A 20,588-nucleotide genomic window follows, 5' to 3' on the forward strand; every position below is an offset into this window, starting at 1 on the left:
GTGGTGCTTCGATTTTCCCTTTTATAAAACGAACAATCTTTCAGCAAATGTCAGATAAACTCACAAAAGGACAGCTGTCACACTGTATATGAGAAATTTTCCTCTATCCTCCCAGAATTATATAGCATGAATCTGACCGAATACCATAGTTGTAATGCAAAAGGATGCCAAATTGCATGCAACGTACTTTGAGCCACTTATTTAAGATCAAAATAAAGCTTTTATTTTTAGCTATTATTACTGTGGGACACATTTCACTCTGAACTTAAGATGTCCAAATAATGAAACTATTTGACTATGAAAGGTGGAGGCTGTTTAGAACATTAAGTAGTTAAATGGCTTTTAAGTCAGGCTGGCCGGGTTCGAATACCAGCTCCACAACTTCCTAGCTGGTGTGACGTTAGGCAAATTGCTCAATCTCATTGAGCCTCAGTTTCCTCATCTGTATATTGTACATATATCTGTACATCCTCACAGGTTTATTGTAAGAATTAAATGGGATCGTAGATATAAAGCACTTAGTGCAATCCCCCATTAAAAGGCAGTTATTACTATGAAACTACAATCATCTTTAGTGCTTAGTAGTACTGAGTTGATTCTCTATTTGTCCTTCTTACTACTCTATTCATTTAAAATAAGATAAAAATTACAAAATATATGTATATATATAATTTTTTTTAAAAACCCTCCCTGAATCTTTCTATCCTTTCTAAAGTATGTCTATTCAGATTCCAGGGTCCCCCCCAATAAATTCTTAGAACAACTGGATTTTCTGTGGATGATTTCTGTGAGAAATGACCAACCATGACATTTTTTAAAAAAATAGATTTTAGCAGAAGGCTATGTGACTTTATCCTGTTTCGATCATCTATTGCTGCATAACATCTATCTCAAAATTTAGTGACCTAAAATAATCATTTAACTGCTTCTAATGATTGGAATTTGAACAGGGCATGTGGCATCAGCTAGTCTCTGCTCGACTGGTGTCTGCTGAGGCTGGAAGTTCTAAGATGGCTCCTTCAGTCGCGTGCCCGACAACTCAGTGAAACAGCTGGGAGCTGGTGGGAATGGTTCTACTGGGGCCGTATGTCCAGGGCCTCAGTTCTTGCTGTTAGTCGGGTTCCAAGGTTCCCCTGAACACCCCGCTGTATGTGACCTCTCCAGCAGGTAGCAGCACCTCTTTTTTTGTTTGTTTGTTTTTTGAGGAAGATTAGCCCTGAGCTAACATCTGTTGCCAATCCTCCTCTTTTTGCTGAGGAAGACTGGCCCTGAGCTAACATCCGTGCCCATCTTCCTCCACTTTATATGTGGGATGCCTGCCACAGCATGGCTTGCCAAGTGGTGCCATGTCTACAACCGGGATCCAAACCAACGAAACCAGGGCCACCGAACCGGAACATGCGCACTTAACTGCTGCGCCACCAGGCCACCCCGAGCAGCACCTCTCACAAGGCAGCTCAAAAGGGGGAAATAACTCTATCCTTTGATATGAGGAACAGCATGCAGTACCGGGAGCGGGGCATTGTTGGGGCCATCTTTGGAGACCAGTTACCATGGCCTCCAAAAAATGTGTCCATCTTGGGACCAGCCCAGTGGCACAGCAGTTGAGTTCACACTTCTGCTTCGGCGGCCTACGTTCACCGGTTCGGATCCCGGGTGCGGACATGGTACCACTTGGCAAGCCATGCTGTGGCAGGCATCCCACATATAAAGTAGAGGAAGATGGGCAGGGATGTTGGCTCAGGGCCAGTCTTCCTCAGCAAAAAGAGGAGGATTGGCAGCAGTTAGCTCAGGGCTAATCTTCCTCAAAAAACAAAAAAAAACAACAGCAAAAAACAATTGAGGGTCAAGGCTGTGATATTCTCGTCCAAACACAGGAGTTATTCTGGTGACTGTATCCTAGGATCTGAACTGGTGAAAAAAAAATCGAGTTTTGTGGTAGAATCCTGGTAACAGGGCTCCCCAGTGCACTGTCCCCGCTTGACTCCTGATTTGGCCTCTGAGGCCCCTCATTAAACTTCTGGGCTTTACACATTCCCTGCAAAACATCCTAATACTTCACAGAAATAATCAGGAGTTTTAAAACCTTTTTTATTAAATATTTTTCTCCTTATGAAAGACTGTATGACAATTGTGGAAAATACAGAAGAGAACATAAATTACTCATAATCTAACTAGCCAGAGATGACCACTGTTAGAATTTTAGCGTATTTCCTCTCTATATGTTGTTGGATACTTAACATAGTTGATACACAGTTTTTTAGTCTACTTTTCAACTTACCATTACACCATAAACTTTACCCCGTGACTTAAAGGATAAATGGCAATCTATAACACGGATGTTCCATAACTTACTTACTCATTGCCTGAATTGGTTGAGTTGTTTGCAAATTTTATCATAAATAACATTGCCATTAACAACTTGGTAAAAAAGTCTTTTAATGCTTCTTTGATCACTTCCTTATAAACCTTTCCTAGAAGTAGAATCACAGGGTATAGGTATATTAACATTTTTAAGTTTCTTGATAAGTACTAGTAAATTGCTTACTAAAAGGCTGTAGCAATTAATATACCTTCTAGTAATACGTGAAAGCATTAAGTATTATTAATTTTAAAATTGTATCTATTGTTACTTTAATTTGCATATTTTGATTATTAGTGAATTTCAGAAAATAACTTCAATGACTCTTTTTTCCTTCCTTTGAAAATTATGTTTCCCTTGCCCAGTCTACTGGGTTTGTGAATATTTTTCTTATATATTTGTATGGTTTCTTTACCCGGTATGGCTCTTAACCAATTGTTGGATTTGTGTGTGTGTGTGTGTGTGTGTGTGTGTGTGAGGAAGACTGGCTGTGAGCCAACAACTGTTGCCAGTCTTCCTCTTTTTGCTTGAGGAAGATTGTCCCTGAGCTAACGTCTGTGGCAGTCTTCCTCTGTTTTATGTGTGGGAAACCACAACAGCATGGCCTGATGAGCAGTGTGTAGGTCTGAACCTGCAAACCCTGGGGCACCGAAGCGGAGTGCATGAATTTAACCACTAGGCCAACAGGCTGGCCCCTGTTGGATGTTTTTGTTGAAAATATTTTCTTGGCTTATTATTGCGTTTCATTTTTTTAAAAAAATGAATAATTTAAAAAATTTTTACACGGTAAAATTTTCAGTATTTTTCTTTTTTTATTTCTTCCTTTGCTTTTAATCTTTGGAAGTTGTTTCTCGTCCTGTGTTATCTTCTAACATGCCATATTATGCCTTCTAATCTTCTTTGTATTTTGGTGTTTTACACTTAGTGCTTTCAGTCACCTGGAATTAACTTTGCAAGATGGTGTAACTGCTAGGATTTAAAAGAATAGATGGTACAGAGATAGACAGTTCTATTTAACTCAGAGATTCTCTCTTAATTCACCTGTTGTTCTTGATTTTATTTCAGGTTTCTTATTACCTGGGGCAGCATTTTTCATCTTAGGAATTTTGGTGTCTTTGAAGTTCCCCGGGTGGCAAAGTGCCTGCGTTCTTTTCATTTCTCTGTCTTCCCTCCCTAAGGCTTAGGAAAGCGCTCCACTCAGACCAGCCCAGGCCCACCCTTCCGTGGAGGAGGCTGCCACCTGCCACGCTTCATTAAAAGGTCCTCAGAGGGCCCACTTCCCTAAAAAGTTCTTTTCTGAATTATTATTGATGCCAGAAATGCCTGTTATTTCATCTCTTTGTGTTAAACGTTGTCCTCTCTCAGAAGTCCTTTCTTTAATGCACATTCACCTCAGAAGAGTGGCAGAGTGTTAGTTTCCTGCAGCGGCCATAACAAATTACCACAAACTTAGTGGCTTACAAGAACAGAAATGTATTCCCTCACAGTTCTGGAGGCCAGAAGTCTGAAATCAAGGTGTTGGCAGGGCCATCCTCCCCCTGAAAACTCTAGGGAAGATCCTTCCTCGCCTCTTCCTGGATTCCGGTCATTGCGGGCAGTCCTTGTGTTCCTTGGCTAGCACTGCATCACTCCAGTTTCTACCTCCAGCATCACATGACCGTCTTCCCTTTGTGTATATGTGTGTATGTGTGTGTGTGTGTGTGTGTGTGTGTGTGTGTGTGTTTCTGTGTCTCTGTGTCCAAATTTCCCTCTTCTTTTGTTTTTCTTTGCAGGGAAAGACTTGCCCTGAACTAATATGTTGTCAATCTTCCTTTTTTTTTCTCTCCCTAAAGCCCCACTATGTGGCTGTATATTCTAGTTGTAAGTCCTTCTAGTTCTGCTATGTGAGCTGCCACCGCAGCATGGCTACTGACAGATGGGTGGTGTGGTTCCGCAACCGGGAAACAAACCTGAGCTGCCGAAATGGTGAAAGTGCCAGACTTTAACCACTAGGGCATCAGGACCAGCTCTCTCTCTCCTACTATAAGGACACCAGTCGTTGGATTCAAGCCCATCCAAATCCAGCATGAGTTCATCTTAATTTAACCGATTACATGTGCAAAGACCCTATTTCAAATTAAGTCATGTTCTGAAGTTCTAGGTGAACATGAATTTTTGGGGGCCATGATTTATCCCAGGACACGTAGTAAGTGAATAGTTCTTTCGTGTTATTTTGTTTTATTAGCTCACCTTTCTGTTTAACAGTTCACATGGAGCCACAAGAAAATCCTGGGCTGTGTAGTGAGAAGGCAAAGGGAGAAAATGCAGAGAGAGCTGGTAGGGGAAGAGGCCAATGTCAGATTCTTACCCTTTTGCCTATGGCTGGTCCTATAACCAGATAAATAGTAAATCTTTATGTGTTTTGCTTTCTCACTAACTTGCTTGCTTTTTAAGTGGAGAATCCAAATGTTTGGTTAGGTTGATCAGTATCTTCCTTTTCTCTTAGTAACACAAATAAACTATTTGATGGGGAAGTGAAAGGATAAAATGAGTAATCCATTGGATGATTCATGTTATGTTTTGATGTCAAATCTTTTCTGTTTTCAAAAAATATATGATAAATTAATAGTAATTATGTGATTTTCTCATCTTTGAAGTCTAATGACATGAGTTATAACTGTTAAATTTGGTAACAAGAGAAAAATACTTCATTTCAACTATTTGCTAAAAAGGGGGAACCCTTATTTAAATAGTTCTATTTAGGAAATAGTTATTCTATTATTTTAAAGGGAAGAAAGGATGACAGATTCAAAATTAATTTTGCTAATAACATTATTTTGATTCTTTTTAGTAAAAAGCAATTGCTGAAGCTGGGAAAATGCCAAAAGTCTTTGTCATCCATTTTAAACAATATGCCGAGTGAAAAAATTTCATGAAATTTATATATCTACTGTTTGATTTCATGAATTGCTCATATTTTAGAAGCATTTTGATATGTCCCACTATTATCTGGTTTATAAAAACATGAGTTTATCTCCTTGAAGTATTGGCAATATTTAAACTTTTTTTTATTAAAAAAGTAGCATGAAGATATTTTTAAGTGAAGAAAGTGAATATAGCTGTTCTTTCTTTCTGTTTGCTTGTGCCTGATTTTACAAACACTGTGAAAGTACCTGCTACCTCCATCTTGAGTGCAGAAATAAAGATCTCCTGTGTACATAGAGCTTATTAACTCACAAGTCCTCATTCTGCTTGGTGAGATAACACTCCCTAATGTAAAATCCTGTTAAACAAAATACTTTTTTGGGACAGAATGCTTTGTGGTTTAGTGACTCAACTCTCTCTCAGTGCTGGAAGCCTGGATTCTGTCAGTGCCACAAGAAAAAACTTGTTTTATATATCCCTGACAAGAAAAAAAAGTATTTATTTTATACCTATTGAGTACAGGTTATGGTGATAGAAGATGGTATGATTCTTAACTCCCAAAAACTGTATACATAATTGAACTGAGGAAATGATACTATGTGCGTGGAAAACCTCATATGAACACCTAACAAATGATACTAAGTTGAACCTATGAAGTTATCATATTTGATTGGTTTTGACTTACAGAAATATTACTTCATAACGTTCAACCTAAAAGTTCCAAAACAGTTACTGTCACTCACCTGAATTTTGCACATCCTTTATGTATAAAGAGCTGTTGTGCACAAAGGCCTATCCTGGGCCTGTCCCTTAGTGCTCACCTGGGGAAATGTGGGGCCAGTGACTTTTCCCATAGAGCATTGTGCACCTGCTCTGTTGCCTATTGTCTTTTCCCCTCACTGTCCTTCTTCAGCTATACTTTTTCCACATGTGGGACTTTTTTATCATCCTCACTTTGTTTTGAATACTATCCTCTCCCTCTTTCTTTCTAGTCTTGGCCAAGGAAAAATCTCTCCCTTTTCCCTCACTTCTCTTCCTTCTCCTTTTTTCTTTCCCTTCTTTGTGTCCCCTTTCATTCCACTGTGAATCATGATCATGCAGTTGACGGCTGTAAAGCTGAAGAGAAAAGCTAGTGATACATTTGAATGCAGGAAAGGGAAAACCATGAGTTTTGCTGTGAAATTCGAAATAATAATAATTTAGATCTGGGAACAACAAAAGCCCCGTAAAACCACTTTATAATCTCTGGAAAATTCCCTAACCATCATCTGTTTCTAACTGAACCCGCTCTGTCTCAATAGTCCCTATTCCAAAAGAGATAATCTGCACTTGAGAAAAATAAATACTAGTTCTTGGACCATTTTATTGCCTTCTTGTTTTTTTAAACCGATATTGAAACATGATTCATGTTGGCATTCTTTTTCTTTTTGTTTTTGCTATAATGCACTATTTCAGCTACATGAAGTTGACTTATAAGGGCTTATCTGGGAATCAAATCACCATTTATATATTGTATTTATAGGATAATAAATCAATTACCTTAAAAAAAAAGTTTTGGAACATGACTGTTTTCGGAATTTCCTTTAGTATAAACTGGATGGCTAAGGGATGAGGAAACCCAAGATTCATTACAATCAGGGAAGTGCCTGAGGCAGTGAAATTTGAAATTAGGTTCAATGGAATTTGATAGCCAAAGATTGCAAAGAGGAGAGGGGAGAGTTAATAGGAAACCCAAGCAAAGATATAGAAATAATGAAGCAAGTTGCTTATAACAGGAAGGCAGACAAATCCCCCTAACCACAACTGAAGTTTGGAGAGAGGGGAGGATAGAGTTAGAGCAGTACTGGGGTACCCCTTCAAGGGGGGCATTGGAGGCTGACATTTGGAGCATGTCACTAGCATCACCATAAGGACAACTTTATTAAGCTAGGTGCGGAGCGGGGACACAGTGATAATCTCTTCTTGCCTTATATACCTTAAAAGATTTCAGTTCATGAAACTGAGATGATAAATACAGTCTGTTCTCAGATCCAGCTTCCTAGCCTTCCATTGTCTTCAGTCAGCAAATCTGTATTCTTGTTGTGTCCATAGTATGTAAAGCATTGTTACTTCTTGTTAGAAATGACTTTTAATTAGTTTTCTTTTGTAACATTAGCTCCAGTTACAGACACTAATTGAACTCATTCATTAAGCAAATGATGACAATTCTAGTCACTACAAAAGGATGTGTCAAGGAGGCATTGAGCAACTCTGGTCCCTTGTGGAGTTTACCCACCTGGTGCAGGTGGATGGGGGAAACCAAAGATGTGATTCAGGCAATTATGTACTAATTACTGAGCATTTTACATTAATCACTGAATGACTGCCAGGTGTTTGGAAATTGAGTATGTCAAACATGATGAAATTGACAGTTATGAAAGTTAATGTAAAAAGCTAACCTCCATAAGAATTATGTAGAAAAAGTAAAAAAAAAAAATAGAGACTCTTATATTTTAAAATAATTTCTTTAGTTTCACATTATCATCAAAGGGCATTTGCTCTAAGCACCGTATTATGTGTGGGAATGTTTTAGATGTCTTACAAGTAACATTTAAAGACTCAATCCTCACTTCTGGGTTTGTGAGATTTATGAGACCACCATATAGTAAGAATATATTGAGGAGAGCTTTTAAATCTCTGAGGTATAGCTGTGAGAATTTTGAGAGTAACTGATTTGTAGGAAAAGTAGGCATCTGTGAGTTCAGGAAATATGGTAAATGCTAAAAATTTTTGATACAAGGTACAGTTACACAATTTCTCTTGAAACTTTATTGCTTCTAAAAATGCTATGAAGTAATAATATTTGCAACAGTGCAAGTGTTATCAAAGCTCAGGATTGATGAAGGTAATTCGTTGAGTGCCTGGAAGAACTGAGGACAGGGAAGTTCGGTGCCAGGTTCTTTAGGGACCCCAGAATTTCGTGGACTGTTACTGATAGTTGTTGGCACCAAAGTTCTTTTGGACCGTGAGATAGGTGGGGCAAAGGTAAACAAAGGAAGCAGATGATGCGTACTAAAGGTGCTATAAACTCAACCTCAAAGTGTGTGACATCACCACTGGCTTCTGGAAGATAGCAACAGACAGACCGGCCTATCATGCAAAGCTTTATATTGACATTATTTGAAACAGTCATAAACAGCAGCAGGTTCTGTAAGCAGCTGCTGTGGTCATGAGTCAAACCATCTTTGCACAAGGGGCTTTGTATTCACTCACCCAGTAAACACTGAACATCTTTGATGTGACAGATGTGGTTATATGCTGTGGCTGAAACAGAGGGAATCATACACGTGAGCCCTTAAAAAGCTTACTGTCTGAGATGAGAGAAAGAGACATCAGTGATCATATTGAAGCTAAAATATAGCAAAATTGTCTGTAATATAGGGTGTGTAAGGGAGCTATATTTGAAAAGGCAGACTGGGTCTACATACTAGACTATGAAGTCAGGTCTTTATTCTGTACACCACGCTGAACCATCTAATGATTTGCAAATAAGAGAGTACATTAGGAAGATCAACCTGTGTATAATGTTAGAATGGCTTAACAGGGGTGCAGGAGAGACTAGAGAGCAGAGAATAGCTGGGAAGCTCTCTACATTGAAGAGATAATGAAGTCCAAAACTAGGATAGTGGTCGTTGGAGTGGAAAAGGGTAGATGGATGTCATACTGGTGAGGTGGAAGCAACACATTTTGTGTGTTTGTAACTGTCACCTCACCCCTTCCTCCTCCAAAGGATTTGTAGTACTTTGTATCCAAATAACAATGTAAATAGGTGAAGATCAGTAAGTTCATGGCTAACACCCTTCTCAGCTTTCCTGAAATATGTCTGACAAAGAGGTCTTATGTGGCTGTGTCTTGAGTGTCTCTCAAAGCAGGCTCAGGTGTGATGACAAAAGGCTCCTGACCAGTGATCAGAGGAGGGTGATGGGAGCAGGAGAGCCCAGGAATGACCCCCGAGAGTTGTCCCTGGTGACTTAGGGCTCGTATTCTATCCTTGTGCCTATAACCACATGCTGCCAGGCTTCCTGCCCCTTGCCTGCTCTGTGGTAATATAATCACCACTAGCTTTGTTTTGAGTTGCAAAGGATGGCAATTTAAAATACTCTCTCTTGCATTATTAATTTGTTATTTATGAGGTTAGTAAGGTCATTAGACAGACTTTCTTTGGGGATTATATATGCCATCAAAAGAAAAGCTACATTTTCTCTTCTGTGCCATTAGATTATAGGCATTTGAGTAGCCTTAAAAGGAAAATACCCAGCAATCAAGAACACTTCTTTTATATTTTGATGACTGAAAACTAAACTTGTCTAACTCGGATGTTAAAAAGAGAAGACGAAAAATGTCACAATCTTCAACTCCTCTAACTGAGAGCATGTGCAATCCTGCCTGAAACATGAGACTCCTTACAAACCTGAGCCTTTCCTGGAGACACAGACCTCAGTGCCTCAGTTCTCCTGGGTTTGGGGCGATGGTCCCCCAGGTTGTTTTGGTCTCTGGTCCTCTGCTTTTGCCCAGAATGAGATCCTTTCTTCCTTTGGGACCAATGCTAACAAAGCCAAACTTTGTTGAGCCCAGCCTGGTTCTGGGGAGCTTCATAGTTTGTTAATCATGGAGAGTGATCCCAAAGGACCAAAATTTACATATTATTGGTGCTGAGATAACTTGGTTAAATTTCACAGCCTCTGTAGCACGCAAAGGCTAGATTTCACAATATGGAATTATTATGCCAAAGGTCTCCAGCCTTTGTTGGAGAGAAGATAATCTGCATTCCAGTGCTCAGATATGAGGGGATCTTGGACGTTTCTGCCCCACACAGCACATTGGAAGATGGCCCACAGCATTCAAGCTGCCATTTTAATACGTCAAGGGGCCCAAGAAGTTGGAGGCTGACTGAACCAGGGAATGCTACTTTTTTGTAGAAACACTACTAAAAAGGACGAGTAGATGGATGCTCTTGTGCAACCACTAGGTGGCAGAGTTTCTGCATTAAAAGCTGTTACCATTGGGTGGCGCTAAGTACTTGTATTAATGATGTAGTATTCTTTATATGGCTAAAATTCTGATAATGTTTTGGATTTTTAAAACTCGAATAAGCATGGAAAATTTTATTCATTTCTCCATCCAACTGGGAATTTTGTGATCATGAAACTCATCTGCAGAGAATTTGAAATGAGTCTTGAACTGGAAGTCAGGTGGGTTCTCTACCCCCAACTCTGCCATTAATTAGCCCTGTGACCTTGAACAATGAATGTCTTTGAGCCTCAATGAGCTCATCTGCAGAAGGAGATGGTTGGGTCACTAGATTATCTCTAAGGTATCTTCCAATTCAGACATCCTCATTTCTATATCATTTCTTGGTTGAGCCTGATAAATAAGCTAGCTCAAGGTAAAACCCGTATGATACCTAGTAAGTTATTATCAGGAAATGTCAACTGACATTCGTATGCATAATTTAAATAGCTGATACTTATTGAGTGCCTACCATGTGCCGGTACTAGGCTAAGCATTTTATGAATATTAGCTAATTTAATTCTCATGACAATCCAATTCTTATCCCCATTTTGCAGATGAGAAAACTGAGGCTTAGAGAAGTTAAGTAACTAGCCCAAGATCACATAGGTAATGGCTAGACTGGTATGATTTGAAATCTGTGTGTAGAGCTATATTTCATCTTTATTCAGCTGAAAAAATATAAATTTGAATACAACATTGCTTCTGAAAGAAAAATCCATTCTGTAAATCCAAAACTGTGGTGTTTTTGTTTTTTTTCCCCTGGAGATGGGACAGATTTACATGGCTCTATGGTCACACTGTCGTTAGATGCCTCTTTTTGAACCTCAGCATAGAAGCCTGACTTTTAGTTCCATGCATGTGGGTAACCAGCAGGCCCAGAGTCCTATCAGTCTCATGGTTTCTCAGAGCCAATGTCTCTTCCGATCTGCGATGTAATCTCTAGGCCTTTCCGGTCTAGAATTATCTGATGATGTGTGTCTGTAATCTGATACATGGTCTAATGTGAGCAGGACAGAAGTTACTCAGTCAGTGGTAGCTCTCCACCATGTAGCAGTTGCAGCGAAGAAATCCTACACTTACTGTTAGTGCTGTTTGCTAGTGAATTGAAAGCTTTCTCCCTTTCTCTGTGGGCAGTAAACTTATGTAGCCTTACAACCACTGCCTTGATGCAGAAGAGTGGTTCTCATATCTGGTGTTTTAAGTTCTCTTGAGTAAATAATTCAGTGCAGAGGGAGGCACTTTTGATAACTTTTGAATCACAATTCCAGGGCTTGGTGGAACACACTAATAATTCTTTGAGTAGACAATAGATGGCAGTACAGCATCAATTGATACCCTATAATTAAAACTAAACTTTAACTTTTGTGTCGCATTTTCTTGTTTTACATGTACATCATCTCTGAAGCTAGAATTATTAAAGAAACTCATTTAACTTGCTTTATGTTGGGCTACACATATTAAAATGCATGAGGAACACCTTGATGGAGTAGACCAAGTTAGGAAAACCTGAGGCAGATTTATAGGACTCAAATGAGGCTTAAGTTTCAAGGGCCACTCCCAAGGCCTTAGGAGAGGCTAGTGCTATAAATTTTGAAAAAGTCAGATATTTTGTTTTTCTTAAAGAGGGCACTCCAAATTATATAAGCTTCAAGCCTCACAAAGCTTGGATTTGTCTAGAAATAGCCATGTGGCTCTTTTAACTTACAAATGGGTAAACAATCTTGCCATTATTAATTTTGTACCAACTTGATCTCCAGGGAGAAGGGCTATCTGGTTTTTAAAAGAAGCCAAATAAAAAAGAAACACAGAGAATAACTGAATGAGCTGGCAAATACTCCACTTATGTATGAGTCTGAGTAAAATGAAGTACTTAACACTAAAACTCTTTCACTTCTGGCAGCCTAGTATCTGTGCTAAGAAGGGAAGTTCAGATTACAATTAGCAAATTAATGAATTATCCTCTCCTAAAGCTCCAGGACAGTATGGCAGCATTTGGGAGATTTTATTTTATTTTTGTCTTTTTTTTAACCCAAGAAGTGTTGTCCTGAGAAAGACGCCAGTAGTGGCTGTCCACAAAGGAAACTGTATTTCCATTTACGAATCTTACATTTCTCACCAGGGAACCAAGCTTAGCCTTTCTTACGACCACCTATAGCCTTCTTATCAGGAGTTAAACTACGCTTTACCCTGTGGAAAAGAAAAATTAGCAAACTTTCCAACTGGCCCTTCCCGATGCAAACACTTATTAAGGTTGGCTTTTAGGCTAGGGAGGTTTATCTATGTCTAGCCCCACATGTAGCCAGCCCTGGTGATCCAATGGTTAAGATTTTATGCTCTCACCACCCATGGCCCAGGTTCGTTTCCCCATCAGGGAACCACACCACCCATCTGTTGGTTGTCATACTGTGGCAGCTGTGTGTTGCTGTGATGCTGAAAGCTATGCCACCAGTATTTCACACACCAGCAGGGTCACCCATGGTGGACAGGTTTCAGCAGAGCTTCTAGTCTAAGACAGACTAGGAAGAAAGACACGGCCACCCACTTCTGAAAAAAATTTGCCCTGAAAACCCTGTGACCAGCAGTGGAGCATTATCAGGTATAGCGCTGGAAGGTGAGAGGATGGAGCAAAAAGACTGGGCAGGGTTCTGCTCTGCTGTGCATGGGTCGCTAGGAGTCGGAGTAGACTCGAGGGCACTAATCACAGCAAAGTTCTGTGTGTAACTGTTACTCAGAATTAACATATCACTGCCCACTTGATGAGCCCCTGTGTCTACTAGACCTTAATATCCTTGAGAGCAGGGAGTGGGTTTGTTCATCTTGTGTACTTTGATGTATGATATATAGTGAGAGATCTAAAAATGCTTGCTAAAAAAATTAATGCTAGACTCTGTTCAAAAGTTAACTTAGGGCCTAGGGACCTATTTTTTCTGTGTAGTGTCTTGTGAAGATTGTGTTTCAGGGGACAAACTTGTGCAATAAGTTTGCTGTGAGTCCAAGTTCTGTGTCTGACACTAGAGAGGACCTAGAAAATGCTCATGGGATGGCCTGAACCATAGAGTGGGTGAGAAGCTGTCCTGAAGTTGGGATCTGCTTGTGAAGCCCTCTCAGCCCACACATCTCGTGTCCTGGAGCCAACTTTGAAATAATGGCACCTGTGACCAGGTGCACAGCATACTGCCTGGATCTGGGTCAGGAGGAAAGGGAAGTCAGCCAACATCGCATCATCCTCCTCCCCTTGAAGGGAGGTCAGAGGTTATTGGCTGTACCACAAACACTCAGCATTTCGTGTTTCAGAATTATGGGTGAAGCAAGGAGCTTCCCTGGACTCTCTGTAAGAGTCCTGCTCTTCCTCTGGCCATTGAGAAACTAAACCTACCTTCCATCTGGGAGATCGTGACCCCGCGCATACAGAATTGACTCTTGAAGAGCATGCCAAGTTTTGTTAGTTTATCCCCAAATCAGGAGGGCAAGTAGGCTTCCTGGGTTTGACATGCTATGAGGGAAAAATGAAAGTTTCTGCTTTGATAACTCAAATTCAGTCATGAATATATATCGACTCTACTTCTCCCAACAGTGTAGTAAGTGTGGAGAATATATTTCAAGGCAAAGTTAGGGAGGTGATATGACCACACCAGCATCCATTTCCACTCCCTCCGCTTCTTCTTTTTTCCCAGTAGAATCCCACTTTGTTCAGTTGCCTACTCTCTGCACAGGGAGGTCCTTCAGGTCCCGACCTCATGGGGTAGGTCCAGTGATTGGTCTGGTACAGGGATGAGACACGAAGAGGAGTCTGCTAGGTGATTTCTGGGGAAGACTTCCTCACTTCTAAGAGAAGTACACAGGAAGAGATCATCTTTCAGCCTCTGGAATTATCATACCTGTGTGGTGACCAGAACTGTAGCAGCCACTGAATTTAGCAGCAAGTGAATAAGCTGATTAAGCCAACTCAGTCCACCCGTCTTGTTTTAGATATGGTAATAAATTTCACTTTTGATTAGGCTTCTGTGACTTGGACTTTATGTTACTTGCAGACAAAAGGATCCTATACGATAGGCAGGGATTGGATCACAAGCAAAATATATAGAAAGAGCACCCTTGCCAGCTTTTAATCACACAGTACGTCTCAGTATCTTCTAGCAGGAGGAGAGAAGTCCCTTTTGGGTGCCCACTTCCAACAGTATAAAGCTTAGGAAGCACACATAGTTCACATTTATCTCTGTACCCTCTAGATTCATTCAATGTGCACGTGTATTTTTCTCCAAAAAAGAAAAATATTAGAAGTGGCATATTTCCTCTACATTTCTGATTTACTTTTACAATTTGTAAGGCTGCAATGGTTATATCGCATTTCAGTTTTCAAGTCCTAGCGGGCTTTTCTTGCGCGTTCCTCCTCTTGGCTTATTTGCTAGCAGAGGGACAAGATGTGCATGGTGGGTTAGGTCGGGACAATTAGTAAAAACCAGTCGTGAGGCAAAAACACATCCGTGTTGAGACTATAACACTGTCTCAACTTTGAGGTACTTTTCAGTTGTTATCTAAGTTCCCCTGTGCTACGCCTGTTTCTCTATTCCTTCATACATACCGTCTCTAATGCCCGAGGAGAGAGTTGCCTCAAAGGCAAACGTCAGCACTTTCTTTCAGAGGGTGTGAATGTATTTCCACAAAGTCTTACATATGGCATAAAATGTTGCAGGAAGGAAACGGTTCAGAGTGGTTACTTATGCAGAATGAAATTGTGATAGGGCTAAGAAATTCTTTTTTATTTCAGTTCCCTTTGATACTGAGTGAATTATCTTTACTGTATACAAGCATTACTTTTATAGTACAAAACTGGGGGGAAGACAAAAAGAAGTTATTGCTGCTAATACAACTTCACATTTTATGTAATAGGAAGAATCATGTTTTCCAAAATAAAGATATACACAATACAGTTCCTCAAATTATGCCCATATGTATCTCTCTGGCTGGCATTACCACATTGATTTCTGTCTCCCTGCCCCTCTGAAGTGTACTTTACCCTAGTTATCTTTTTATTCTTGGCACATTGTAGAAATTCCACAAAAGCGTGTATTTCTTCTGCAAAATATTAAACCTTGGAGTTTTTGGTTTTCTTTCCACTTCATTAGCATTCTTCATTCAAAGCCCTTGTCCTGCTCCAGTATCTTTATCCCAGCCTTAATTATATGCTTAAGAAAAATATCAATCCTTGCATCAATTATGATGCTCAGCTGCAGATAACAGAGAACATCCAACTCAAAATGGCTTAAAGAATAGGGCATTTATGATGTAACACAGCAAGAACTCCAGAGCCAAGGCAGGTCTAGGATTGGCAAATTCAGCAATTCAACAACATATTTGAAGACTCAAGTTGATCTCATATTTCTGCCCTCCTTTCTCTTCCATCTATTCTCCTTAGGCTAATGCCACTCATGGTCCCAAGATGGCTATCACATTCAGCACATGCAGGATGTCACTGGCCTGCAGGGAAGAAGAACTACTTCTTTCTGTAAACCTTCGTGTAAGAGAAAAACCTTCCCTGATTCCTTCAGCAGATGTCCTTCACATCTCAGTGGCCAGAATTGCACCAGATAAGTAGGGCAAAGTACACTTTAGAGGGTCAGAGAGACCTAAATCAATGGGAAATACCAGCAAGAAAGAGATGTATGGGCATATCCCCAAATCAGTTACTGGTGGGGGGAATGGGACACCAGGATTAGACCAGTATTGATTGATTGCCAGGGCTGGAAGCAGCTTCCTCTGAGGCACATGGAGAATGGATATCTGAATGAAATCAGGGATATTAGCAAAGAAAATGTGTTTGGGGGGTAGCGAAACTGGAGGTTTGGATAAAGGAAATTTTTGGGGGTAGGCAACCACCAGAGTCTGCTGGAACACTTTTTCTGCCTTCATTGGTTTCCATTTCTTTTAAATCAGTAAATATTATAATCCTGGGAACAGTTCCCTTTTCCTGGCATTGCCTAGTTCCCTCCCTTAATGGTGATTCAGTTCCCACTTTATTTCCAATGTTCAGGAAACTTACAAATTTCTTGTTTTCTTTTCTTAGAGCAATGACAGTAGAGCAACCATTAAATCATAAAATGAAATTGAATTGCTTTCATGACAAAATCTGTCTTTCCATGTAGCTATTTACCTACCTATCTCTAATTTGTGTTTGGCATAGGGTTTAAAAGGATTCTGTCAGCCACATGGTGAAGTCATCAAAGTTTATTTATAAATGAGTTATGAGAGTACCAAATTATCTGCAATCCTGTGTTGGTTTTGAAGAATGATTCATTATTTTGGCTGATTGGAAATATACACAGAGAAACGTGCCTTTGGGTTTCTTGAGTTTCCAGCGTTCCTGATAGGTTGTTGACATAACTGTATTTCCACTCTTTACAGAGCTTCAGAAGTCGTGGATGGAGGCCATGTGGCTCAGGAACTCCAGGAATTTACATTGCACTGTGGAGAATCCCAGTTCTTTCACACCACCAGTGAGGAGCCTGGTCCTTTACCTACAGAGTCCGGAATGTTCAAAAAGGTAATGCTTTATTTCCAGTATTTGGCTCCCATGAATATTTGTATTTGGCTTTAATGAATTAAAACATTATAAAATAACCCTGTCTAATTGAAAAACATACTTAAAACGAATGTGGATGTTTTGTAAAAAGGGCATTATATATCAAAGCACCCTGACAATAAATAATGAGTCTCAAGGGATGAGCTTGAATCTTTGCTCCATGCTGTCTTCAGATGTTCTTCCTCATTGTCATGGGTACCTTTTGTCTGCCTTTTTTCTTTTTACACGGGCTGTGCTGTAACTCTAAGGTACACAAAGTTAAGATGACATCAATATTTGGAATTTGTTGTTCTTTTCCATAAAAAGCATTTATATGACTTCCTACTGTAAAGCATTTAGAGTTATTATTATATCAACAGTTACTTGTTAATATCCAGATGTTTGCACAGAAAGTTCTGACTTAATTATATTGTCTTGAAAAGAAAAGCTTTCCCCAAGGTGGGAGATAGAGAAGTGTATACATGTTAACCACATTTGTTCATTCATGAAAGACATTACTCACGTACTTGTCTGCAGGTGGAAAAGTAGAATGATATCTTCAGTCATAGTGTGAGAGCTGGTTTAGCTGCCAGGCCTTGCAGGTTGCATAATACGTTTCTTGTTACCACTTATTATAAGATCAGTGAGGGTTAGTAGTGAAAGATATTTTGTCATGCAAGAAATCCTCTTCCCCAGAAAAGAAATTTGCTTTAATAGTGCTATATATTAGAAATAAAAAAATTGCTTAGTGTAAGATGAAAAGTTTTGGAGATTGGATGTATAACAATGTGAATGTACTTAAACATTGCTGAACTGTACACTTAACGTTGTTAAGATGGTAAATTTTATGTCATGTGTATTTTACCGCAGTTAAAAATAAAAATGAAAAGAATTAGTGATGGAAAGCGGTAAAAAAAGGACGTGGTGAAATTATTGGCTCATATTTTGTATTTTATTAGAACATGACAAAAGGAGGTAGGGAAATTCAACACAGAATGCTTTCTATCTCAAAATAGCATGATCTCAATCAGAGTGCCAGAAATATAAAATTAACTTATAAAATGTTAAAATAAAAAATCAAATTTAAATTAAAAAAATTAAATAACCTGGCTTACTGTAATTTATGCTTACATTCAAATTGGTTTCACATTTTGTTCTTCTTTCTTTATAAGAAATAGTTTATAGTTGTAAACAAAACCTGATAAATCTGGTGACTGGCCCTAACTAGAATTTTCAGTTGTTTCCTACATCTGTCCTTTAATAAATTAAAATAAAAATAATTCTGTAAGTATCATGCCATTAAATATCCTGTGATGTTTACCAAAGTCCAGGAAAGAGTTGGTGACAGCATTCAGAGTTGGAGCAAAAAATAAATTCCCCAAGAGGGGTGGCGGTGAAGGGTCTGCAGTGCCCCCTCCCTTGGTTTGCAGTCCAGCAACAGTCGTGTCGTCGTCACAGAACTGACATCCCATCTGGACCTGGTCTCTCGACCCTTGCTCGCTCTCCTGGGCCGCAGTCAAGGCACCCTGGGCACCAGACAGCCCACAGGAGAGGCCGAGCCAGAGAGTCATACTGCGAGGGCTGGCAGGGGGAAGGAGGCCAGTCAGAACACCTGGGAAAGGCAGAGGCTTGGAGCCAGAAACAGATGAACTGGGAACCCAGTGGAGGAAGGGAGCCAGCGCAGATAGAGGAGAAAGGCAGGAACTTGAGGAAGGGAGAAAGCAGAGGCAGAGTGTCATTCTGGCCATACTGTCTCCAAGTGTCACCTGAAATGGGGTCAGCCAGGCACCGCCTGTACTCTCTGCCTGTACCACGCCCTCCCCCTGAGAGATGGTCAAATACCCGCAACAAGAAGAACTGGCTCTGGGGGTCCACTTCTGGACCTGCCTGTGGTCTCTCTCTCTCTTGCTCTCTCTCTCTTTCCCTGCCCTCTCTCCCGCTCCATCATCCCTCTTTCTTACTCCTGCTCTCTCTGGGCTCTGGCTCTCTTGGTCTTTCTCATCTGCTTATTCTCCTAGATCTGGGAGAAGGGAAGAGGCAGTGGAGCAGACTTTCTCTTCCCTTCTGATGTGCTCTCAATTTTACGTCTCTTGAGATCACGGCCAAGAGGAGTAACTGGACCATTCTCAGCAGTGTGAGACACCTGCACACCGCCACCCTGGCCAGTATTATTAGGAGTTAACAAAAGTTAATTCCACTTAGATTCTGGGTGGTTCATACCTACGGGGAGTGCCGGGGTGCCAGGACACCTCCCATACCTTCCAAAGTACCCTTCCCTTAGTCAACTCTCTGCAAGGAGCCTGGTCATTTCCTGTGAGATTCAGAAGATTTAAGAGCAATTATATCAGGACCACCCTTGGCGTCTTTCCCAGGCTGGAGGCCATACATTCTTCTTAAGATCCCTGAGTTGATCTAGCACTCAAAGTTATATCTACTTATTCAAATGAATGTTTAAATTTTTTATTTGCATTAAAGTTATTTGCCTTTCCCAAAACAACCAGAATTTATTCACTCTCTATATTTGTTCTGTACATTCTATGCTATTGTATTTGTTTATTTGTTTAACATGCTGTTAAAATTCCTTAAACATTCCTTAAAGCTGACGATGATATGTTGAATCCTTCAATTAAAATAAGAAAACATTTACAATACCTGCTTGTGTAAACGGAAATATGAATTTATAATTATAAAGATAATATGGCCTCTCAAACACATATACATCAACTAGGAAAAAAAGCGTAACTAAAAATCAAAACAATAATACTAGAACTTAAATCTTACATGAGAAAAGTCATCAGAGATTTTATATTTATTTATACAAATAATTTTTCCTTTAAACAGCTGCATAAAACCTTTAGTCAGTTTTAGAGTAGAAGATATGTTTATGTAAAATGTATTTATAAAAGACCATTTTTTCATGTAAAAGAAAAGAATAAGGAAGTAGTATCATTAAATGAAACATATTATGTATCATATGTGACAAACATGTTGAATAATTCTTTCTTTGCATGTAAAAGAAGATTAACATTGTAGATGATTATATGTTTTGCTGTATTTATTTTCACGTTTTATATTTATTATGTTATATTTACAGCATAATTAATTTTATAAGTGAAAATGTCTTGATTCTGCTACATTTCAAAATATTTCCAGAATGTGAAGGAACACCTTTTATTAATTAAAGCATTTCTTTAAGGAAATTGAACAAGAATACTGAGCAATGTATTGCTAATTAAAATTCACATCTTCGAAGAGGGCAATTACCTTAATGAGAATTCCAATGATTTCTAGTATAAAAATCTTTTAATCCCTCTTCAATTCTAATCACTTATTTTTTTTTTTTTAGTTTGTTTTGCTCCGTTTTTTTTTTTTTAATGATTTTTTTTATTGAGTTATTGATAGGTTACAATCTTGTGAAATTTCAATTGTACATTAATGTTTGTCAGTCATGTTGTAGGTGCACCACTTCACCCTTTGTGCCCACCCCCCACCCCACCTTTCCCCTGGTATCCACTAAACTGTTCTTGGTCCATAGTTTTAAATTCCTCATATGAGTGGAGTCATACACAGATTATCTTTCTCTTGCTGGCTTATTTCACTTAACATAATTCTCTCAAGGTCCATCCATGTTATTGCAAATGGAATGATTTTGTTCTGTTTTGCAGCTGAGTAGTATTCCATTGTATATATGTACCACATCTTCTTTATCCA

General features: G+C 39.4%; 1 protein-coding gene across 1 annotated transcript in view; it reads left to right on the forward strand.

Moving 5' to 3' along the window:
* The window catches only part of CRYBG1 (crystallin beta-gamma domain containing 1), a 190,718-nt gene that overhangs the window by 57,030 nt on the left and 113,100 nt on the right, over positions 1-20,588 (forward strand). Inside the window, exon 2 of the mRNA XM_023650869.2 lies at positions 16,721-16,859. Within this exon, the coding sequence (XP_023506637.1) occupies positions 16,721-16,859 (139 nt within the window). The remainder of the gene's footprint in view (positions 1-16,720; positions 16,860-20,588) is intronic.

Source organism: Equus caballus, chromosome 10 (assembly GCF_041296265.1).
Source record: "Equus caballus isolate H_3958 breed thoroughbred chromosome 10, TB-T2T, whole genome shotgun sequence".
In the NCBI taxonomy this organism is placed as follows: domain Eukaryota; kingdom Metazoa; phylum Chordata; class Mammalia; order Perissodactyla; family Equidae; genus Equus; species Equus caballus.